Consider the following 9,296-nt stretch of genomic DNA (forward strand, 5'->3'; position numbering starts at 1 on the left):
ATTGGTGGTGGTGGTGGTGGGGTTGTGGCAGTTGTTGGTATTGTTGCTATGATGGTGGGAGTCGTGGTGATGATGATGTGATACACACACACAGCAGGCTTCCACACAATTTCCATCAGCCAAATCCACTAACAAGGCTTTGGTCTGTCTGGGGCGTTAGTAGAAAATACTTGCTCCAAGGTGCCATGCAGACTGAACCTGAAAATATATTTCTTTTTATCTCTTAGTTAAGAGTCAGGAGTGAAAAGCAGTGCATATGACCCAGGCTACAAGCTGGCAGAATCATTAGCATGCCGGGCGAAATGCTTACTGGTATTTTGTCAGTCATTAGATTCTGAGTTCAAATTCTGCTGCGATCGACTTAGCCTTACATCCTTTCAGAGTCAATAAAATAAGTACCAGTGAAGCACTGGGGTCAATGTAATCAACTTGACTACTCCTAGGGAATGAGTATATGAAAAAAGATAAAACTGCATCCCTCTGCCAAGCCATGTTGAGGCAGTGTGGCTGAGTAGGCTCATCAAACCAGTATGATCTCAAGCTCCAATGGGGAGAGAACATGCTGAGGACTTTATCCAGCAGTGGACTGAACATAGGCAATCCAATCCAATCCATGACCCTTTATAGAACGCCCGAGACCAAAAGAGGGTAAAGGGTGGAAGCTATCCTCAAACTGGAGATCTAATCCAAATGCTTACCCCAGAGTGGACTCTTCTAAAGGTACCCAAGGGTACCAGATCTTGGTGTTAAACCAGGCAATGGATTAAGACCACCACCTAGGTGGGCCATGGCAAGATTTGAACTCAGAATGCAAAGAACCACAACAAATACCACAAGGCATCTTGCCTGCTGTTCTAACAGTTTCACCAATCAACTACTTTGGATGGGTACTTTATTTTATTGATATCCCAAAAAGAGGAAAAGCAAAACTGACCTTAGCTGGATTTGAACTCAGAATGTGAAGAGTCACAACAAATACCACAAAGCTTTTCAATCTAACATTCTTGTTTCTTTTTCTTTTTTTTCAGGCATAGTCTACCTTGGATTACATGATCAAGTGTGTTTTTGAATTACTTTTTTGCTGATTAGCCCAATAAAATATTGTTTGAGGAATATTTGGTTGCTATTTCTAGGTGATCAAACAGTCTCAAACATGTAATGGCTCCCTCCTTGATTTGAAGGAAAAAAGGAGGGAAAAAATGTTTTTTTTTAATCAATGGATTAACAATGTCCATTGTTTTAAATAGCTTTACTAATCATCTACCATGGTTTGATAATCTAATTTAAAGACCCCACCAAAAGGATGAAATGTAAAGTTGATCTTAGCAGGATTTGAACTCAGAGAACAAAACACTGTTAATTATCCAGATATTTTATCTTACTCAGGTCTATCATGATCCCTGGGACTCATAAGATCAAGTTAAAGCCAGTTGCCATAACGTTTAACTGAGATTACAATAAAGTAATGAGTGAGGATATTCAGATGCTGGGGTTTGGGGAGGAGATGACAAACGACCAAGACTCGAGAAGACATGCAAACCATACATACAAGTATGAGCCCTCTATGACCTTTTCTCAGCTGAAAGGCCCTTCTTTTGAGGGCTTGCAGGTGCTGCTGTCTTGTAAAAAGCACTTGTGCTGGTGTCATGTAAATGCATCCAGTGTCATGTAAAAGGGCCTGTGCAGGTGCCACATAAAAGTGCTCATGCCAGCATCATGTAAAAAGCACCCAGTACACTCTGTGAAGTGGCTGGCATTAGGAGGGACATCCAGCCATAGAAACCATACCAGAACAGACATACCAGAAACCATACCAGAACAGAAGAGACATGGAACTTGGGCAGCTGCTGAGTTGGCCAGTTCCTGTCAAACCATTCAGCCCATACCAGCATGGAAAGCGGATGTTAGATAACGATGATGATGATGATGACAATGATAACGATGATGGTGATGATGATGATGATGATGATGATGATGATGATGACACTGGCTCTGCTTGAATGGTACACAGGTCTGTTGCAGAATAGTTAACTTCCCAGTTATAGCTGGGTGAACTGGAGCAATGTGAAATGAAGTGTTTTGCTCAAGAACACAACATACCACCCAGTTCAGGAATTGAAACGTCGACCTTAGGAATCTTACGATTCGCCAATGCAGAACCTTAACCACTAGACCATGTGCTTTCACAGTTTTGTTAGGGTAGGGCAAAAAAAAAATTTTAATGGAGTGGGGATAAATTTTTTACTCTGTAAAAGCAAAAAAGTACCACAGGGTAAAACTGAAATAGAAAATCTTGGGAGTCCCCTAACATAAGGGGTCATTTCATTTGATGCTGATTGTAGAATTTAGATCTTGAGTTTTTCCAAATAGCAGCTGCTTTGAGACTAAATAACAACCACAATGCAAGGGTTAAGACCTGTAACCTTATTTTCTCAATCTCTCTTCCTGCTGCTAAAATGTTTATAATTACAATAACTCATCGTCTTTCAACGATATTTAAGAGTCTATCATAATCGGGAGAATAAATACGGAAAGGTCATGCATATGTAATGAGGTGATTTGGATGACAGCCAATGGAATAACTTTCTTTTTCTTGTTTAACTCAGTTGCTCCTACATCTGTGATTGTTGACTATTATCAGTGCCAAAGAGAGAGGAGTCTTGTGGTCAATGAAGAATGCAAAAAATAGAAACCAAATCATCCTCAAAAATACATCCCCTACAAGGAAATGTTAATACAACACAATGTTTACTGTAAGAAAAAGGAAAAAGATAGATGGAATGGTCAATCATCATCAATCATCATCATCAACATTTAATGTCCATTTTCCATGCTGGCATGTGTTGGACGGCTTGACATGAACTGGCAAGGCCAGGGGATGCACCAGGTTCCATAGTCTGTTTGGCATGGTTTCTCTGGCTGGATGCCTTTCCTAATGCTCCCCTCTTCAATTGGAGCTAAACAACAACAGCCATAGTAGCAGTCACCATCATCATCAACCACTGCTGCCACTACTATTGCTGCTGCTACTGTCACTACCACTACTACTACTACTACTGCTACCTCCACCACCACCGTCACTACAACCACAACAACCACCACCACCACCGCTGCTGCTACTACTACTACTACTGCTGCTACCACCACCACCACCACCACTACTACTGCTGCTACTACTACTACTACTACTACTGCTGCTACCACCACCACCCCACCATTACTACCACTGCTGCTACTACTCCTTTCAATAATTCAGTCTGAAAAAGAAACAGAATGTCATAGATAGCACGCCTTTGGTCACAAGAATGGGAGTGCTGGTTCAATACCAGCCTGGGTCTGAAGAATATTACCACAAGCTATCAAGAAAGTCACAACAACATCAACATCACCATCAACACAGTGTTGTTGGTCATGGTTATGGTGTTGGTGGTGGCAGTGTCATTGGTCTTGGTGGATTTAATGACAGTACTCGTGATTGTGGCAGTGGTATTGGAACCAAACCTGGTGATGGTAGTGGTATTGGTGTTAGTGAGGATGATGAACCATCATCACCACCATCACTATTAACACCAAGACTACCACTGCCATCACTACCATTACCAGCACCATACACTACCACCACCATTACCAACACCTTCATCCTCACTAACACCAATATGACTACCATCACCATGTTTGATTCCAGTGCCACTACCACCACCACTGCTACTGCCACAATCATGAGCGCCACCACAATTACAAGTGCTGCCACTAAATCCACTAAGACCAATGACACTGCCACCACCAACACCATAACTATGACCAACAACACTGTAGCAAACAAGAACCAACCAGAATAACTCCACCAACATCAGCAGCACTACCACCACCAAAAACAATGACATCTTCACAACCAACAATAACAACTCCATCTCCAACATCCATTACCATCATTGCAATCAACACCACCACTATCAACACTATGCCATCAAGAACATCACATCATCACTGACAACCCCAAAAACCAATAACAACAACTCCCCTAACATCCACCACCATCACCAAATTAGATTTTACCAATTTTGCATAATCTACTGAGTTTCCATTAAACAAGATGTAATTATTCTGCTAAATTAACTCAGCTTCCACACTCAACTTATGTTTGGAAACTGAAGGATCTCACACCAGTTTTTTTTTTTTAGTATGATGTTTGGGAGTGAAGGTAATGAGCTGACAGAATCGTTAGCACGTTATGCAAAATGTTTAGTGGCATTTTGTCCATCTTTACATTCTGAGTTCAAATTCCACCAAGGTTGACTTTGCCTTTCATCCTTTGGGGGTTGATAAAATAAGTACCATCTATATATCATCTATATATTAGTACGCTTGTACCATCGGTGTTTGTCATGCTATGGGAGATAAGTTAGGATTAAATTTGAATTATTTCCCTTGGCTTTGTGAAAAGAAGAAAATGATGATATATTATCTATATATAATATAGGAAAGTGCTGTAACAGATATATTTCACATATACTTCCACACAATAACTTTATACTTATTTTATTAATGAATATCTCTCTTTCTTTCTCTCTCTCTCTCTCTCTCTCTCTCTCTCTCTCTCTCTCTCTCTCTCTCTCACTCTCTTTCTTTCTATCTATCTATCATATGAAATATACCTGACATATTCTACAGATCTACACAAACTACCTGGGCCCGTGAAAACTTCATGGAAAACATAAAAAATGTAAACATCTTTAAATGGTGACCATATTTAACTATTGAATAATTTTTATTATTTTTGTGTTATACTACAAATAGTCATACATTTTCATATAATATAATTTTATGTTTTCAATTCGTCAGTTCATAGACTGCACATTGCACAATGCTCACTTCCACATCCACAGGAGGTGTGATCTTTGAGGTCCTTTTTGTTTGTTTTTCACTGGATACATAAATATGATACATCTGAATTAATTCATCATAATTATTGAGAATATTGAATAATAAACAAAAACTTACATAACATTCCCAGATTTTTTTCATCAGGACACAATTTGCATTACAGCCTATGAAAATTAAAAATGGTGGGATGCGACTGTAGACTTCCACAAGTAAAGATTTGTCACAGAAGCATGTAGTGTAGCTAAAGCTATTTTAATATTGAATTATACTCCTGAAGGAATTCATTGTAGTATAGTTACAACTGATTACATATAATTCACTTTAGCATTCTATATATTAATATGCTTCTACCGTCGGTGTTTGTCACACTAAGGAAGCTGTTTTCATATATCACTTACACATTCAATCATTCTTAAAAATGGAAGAGAGAATAAGTCAACAAAGAGCGACAGCAAAAGAGTGACAGAGAAGACAATGACAATGGTTACCAGCAGAAGAGAGGCAAGCAATCCATAACTGCATTCGGGAACAAATGCAAGAAAGGAGGGATAACATGAAGCAAGAGGAGAAAGATCTTTATCTTCAGAATGGAAGAAACAGAGATGAAGAGAGAAGAAATAACATGAATCCCGAGGAGAGAGAAGCTTATCTACAGAATATGAGAAACAGAGTTCAACAGCAAAGAAATGCCATAAAGGAAGATCAAACTTTAGGATTCCATATTGGAGATATGAATGTGATTTGTCGATACTGTGGAGCTCTAAGATTCTCAAGAGAGATCCTGAATTGTTGTCACAAAGGAAAAGTATTAATTCCTGCTTTAGAAGAAAATCCTGGTAATCTTAAGCAATTATTTGATATAAATAATCACGAAGGATCTAATTTTAGGAACAACATAAGAAGAAAATATAATTCTGCCTTTGCTTCTGCTTCTTTTGGTGCTAATATCAAACCTCCACCAGGACCCGGCCCTTATTGCTTCCGATTACAAGGTCAAATATATCATTACACCAGCAACCTGCATCCAAATGAAACTAAATAGAGAGGATATGGTCAGCTCTACATCATTGAAACAAATGAAGCAATCCATACCCGAGCCAATGCTAATGAAAATGCCAATTACTTATCATTGGTATTTGAACGAATATCGGTTGCAATGAATGATAATCCCTATGCAGCAGCATACAATAATATGAGAACTCTTGAAATGCAAGAGCAAGAAAGAGTGGCAAAAGAAAATATTCCTTCTAGAAAAGTAACCATGCACTTCATCCCAGGTCTTGATGCAAGAAGATGCAATAATCCAACAAACAATGAGATTGCAGCAATTTTTGTTGTTGAAGATGGAGTGCTGCTCATACATCGTGATATTGTTGTATATCCTATAGGGCAACATAGAGAATATCATACATTTCTTGGCATTTAGACTCCATGGTTTATCCTCTTCTTTGTCCAAATGGCAAACAAGGATGGCATGTCAACAGTGAACAAATTAATGATCGTGAATACTATAAAATAAAACAATATATTTCATGCAGGTACAATCTCCACCTAAAGCATATTGGTGATTATCGGAATTCAAAATGCATGGGCAGTCCCACACAGTATACCGTTTGGCTCTACATTTACCTGATGAACAAGATATTGCATTTTGGTGGCAGATGGCAGAGCTAGTATTTGGAGAAGAAGGGGTGAATGTCATGCTGATGGTTGTGTGGTGGAGAGAGACTCATGGGGAGGACAGAGCATCATGGTATGTACTCAATCAGAAACTTGGACCAGTGGTCTTCCAAAACATCAGCCAAGGCAAGCAGCTGCACGAGCACAAGAGCATGACACACATTTAACCACTTGGTTCAAGCTAAATCAACCTGAAGAGAATGCTAGAAATCTTTACTGTGATATCCTATGTGTTTCACAAGCAGACTACAAAGTAGACACGGTGAATGCACTTCCATAATATTGTAATCAGAATGTAATCAGCAAGTCCACGTAATGCAGACAAATTTTATTTGAGGACGCTACTCCTGCACATCCCTAGCGCAGCTTCTTTCAATCATTTAAGAACTGATGAAGGTGAAGAATTTGAAACTTTCAAAGGGGTGTGTATTACATTGAGACTTCTTGATAATGATAATTAACTACAAGACACTTTGACAGAAGCAGCAACATATCAAATGCCACGGCAGCTTCTAGACATGTTTGCTATGATTTGCCTGTTTAATCAACCCGTCAATGCTTTGCAACAATGGAATGAAAACATTGCTAAGAAATGACAACACTACTGCTGAAAATATTGCTCTTCATTTGGTGGAGGCCATATTTGAGGAAAATGACATGCATTTTAGCATGGCCTTCCTGAACTAGTTGGAAAGCTCCCTAGAAATGAAAATAATACAGAACAACGAATTGTAAATCCAAATTTATTGAACATTGAACAAAGAGAAGTATTTAATTGAGTGATCAATGCTGTATTTTCAGTTAAGAGAGGAGAAGAAATTAATAATAGATTATTTTATTTGGACATACCAGGAGGGCCAGGAAAAACTTTTTTGTTCAATATGATTTACGATCACCTTACTGCTGACAATATAACAGTAAGTACATCTGCCTGGATCGGCATTGCTGCAACACCCTTGAAAGGTGGTAAAACTTTTCACAGTATATTCAAGCTTCCATTTCCTTTGTGTGAAACAAGTGTGTGCCATGTTCCACCAAATTCTATTCAAAGAAACATTCTTAGGCAAGTAAAAGTCTTCATTATTGACGAAGCTTCAATGATATCAGTTTATGCTTTGAAAGCTATAGATAATTGTTTAAGAGATATTATGAATAGTAATAGTATATTTGGTGAGAAAACTATCATGCTAGGAGGAGATTTTAGACAAGTTCTTACAGTTGTTCCCAGAGCTCCTCCTGCAGCTGTACTTGATGCCTGCCTCAAACACTCTTCTATGTGGGATAATTTTCATCAAATGCAACTTACACAAAACATGTGAACTAATGCAAATGAACAAGATTTTCCGAAGTGGCTACTACAACTTGGAAGTGGATTTCTTCAAAGCTCTATTGATAATCTTGCAGAAGATACTATTGATATTCCTGAGGCATGCATATATAACAATTCTTTGGTATCTGATATATTGTACAGCAGAAGAAATGAAAAATATCCCCTAAAAATTCAGACTGCTTAGCAGTAAATGAAGAAATTCTAAGTAGATTGCCCTCTGAAACTAACGCATACCTAAGCATCAACTCAGTAACTTCTGATAAAGAAGAAGAAGCCCAGCATTATGGCATGGAGTTTATAAACTCTCTTACACCTTCTGGAATGCCTCCCCATCACCTTAACTCAAAAGTTGGAGCAATTATTATGCTTCTTAGAAACATCTCTGTAACACAAGGTCTAGTTGGAAGTATTTCAACTCCACAAGCATAGCACTGAAGCGTCAATTATAAGTGGATCTCATTCTCACACGAGAGTACTGATTCCAAGAATCAAACTTACTCCAAGCGATGCAAACGTTCCATCCATTCTGCATTGGACCGAGTTCCCAGTTTGTCTGTCCTATTTTATGACAATCAATAAAGCATAGGGGAAAACATTCAATAGAGTTGGCATACACTTGCCACAGCAATGCTTCACTCATGGCTAGCTTTTTTCAAGAGTAAGGGTGATGAACAGTGTGAGGGTTAAAGTGATACCTCAAAACGAATCCACTCATGGTCGCAGAAGGGGAATCACCTACACTAGAAAAATTGTAAAAAGGGAAGTGCTTATATTATTAATAAATATAACATAAGGGATAATAGAAGTTTTCATCAACCAGAATAGTACAAACTAAACAATTTTGATTAAATGATAACTATTAATTGCGCGATATTTAAATTATCCATGAAATCTTTTTTATTGTTGTTGTTGGTGGTGGTGGTGGTATTGTTGGTGTTTCTGGTGGTGTTGGTGTTGTTGTTGTTATTATCATTATCATTGTTGTTGTTGTTGTTGGCATTATTATTATTATTATTATTATTATTATTATTAATCGAAATCGAACTAAATTTGTAGACTGGCACCCATGCCAACGTCTCTTCATTGAACACTAAACTTGGCTTGCGAAGACCTGTTGGGGCAAGCAAAAGCGAAATCGTGATGGCACCTGTACCAGTAGATCACTAAGAGCACCGTTCGAGCGTGATCATTGCCAGATCACCAGCCGTCTGGCTTCCGTGCTGGGGGCACATAAATAGCACCATTTGAGCGTGATCGTTACCAACGTCGCCTGAATGATTCCATATGACATTCAAAAGCCATCTTCACTCATCTCAGGCCTTTACCACCCTCATTTCTTCTTAGATAGATCCTGTCAACATCACTGTTTCTGTAGAAACTCCCAGTTGTTTTGCTGGTTTTG

At 38.6% G+C, this 9,296-nt stretch overlaps 2 protein-coding genes across 2 annotated transcripts; both read left to right on the forward strand.

Moving 5' to 3' along the window:
- The first annotated feature begins 5,437 nt into the window (after positions 1 to 5,437).
- LOC106877253 (uncharacterized) lies at positions 5,438 to 5,926 on the forward strand. The gene has a single exon (XM_014926116.1). The coding sequence runs from the start codon at positions 5,438 to 5,440 to the stop codon at positions 5,924 to 5,926; it is 489 nt and encodes a 162-aa protein (XP_014781602.1).
- Positions 5,927 to 7,445: 1,519 nt separating this feature from the next.
- On the forward strand, positions 7,446 to 7,883 carry LOC106877254 (ATP-dependent DNA helicase pif1-like). Its single transcript, XM_014926117.1, has one exon. It carries the CDS (start codon positions 7,446 to 7,448, stop codon positions 7,881 to 7,883), a length of 438 nt encoding a protein of 145 aa, XP_014781603.1.
- Positions 7,884 to 9,296: the final 1,413 nt, after the last annotated feature.

Source organism: Octopus bimaculoides, chromosome 23 (genome assembly GCF_001194135.2).
Source record: "Octopus bimaculoides isolate UCB-OBI-ISO-001 chromosome 23, ASM119413v2, whole genome shotgun sequence".
In the NCBI taxonomy this organism is placed as follows: domain Eukaryota; kingdom Metazoa; phylum Mollusca; class Cephalopoda; order Octopoda; family Octopodidae; genus Octopus; species Octopus bimaculoides.

Excerpts from the sequence above, each read along its gene's own strand:
- LOC106877253 (XM_014926116.1), top strand. The coding sequence starts at position 5,438 with ATGAAGCAAGAGGAGAAAGATCTTTATCTTCAGAATGGAAGAAACAGA.
- LOC106877254 (XM_014926117.1), top strand. The coding sequence starts at position 7,446 with ATGATTTACGATCACCTTACTGCTGACAATATAACAGTAAGTACATCT.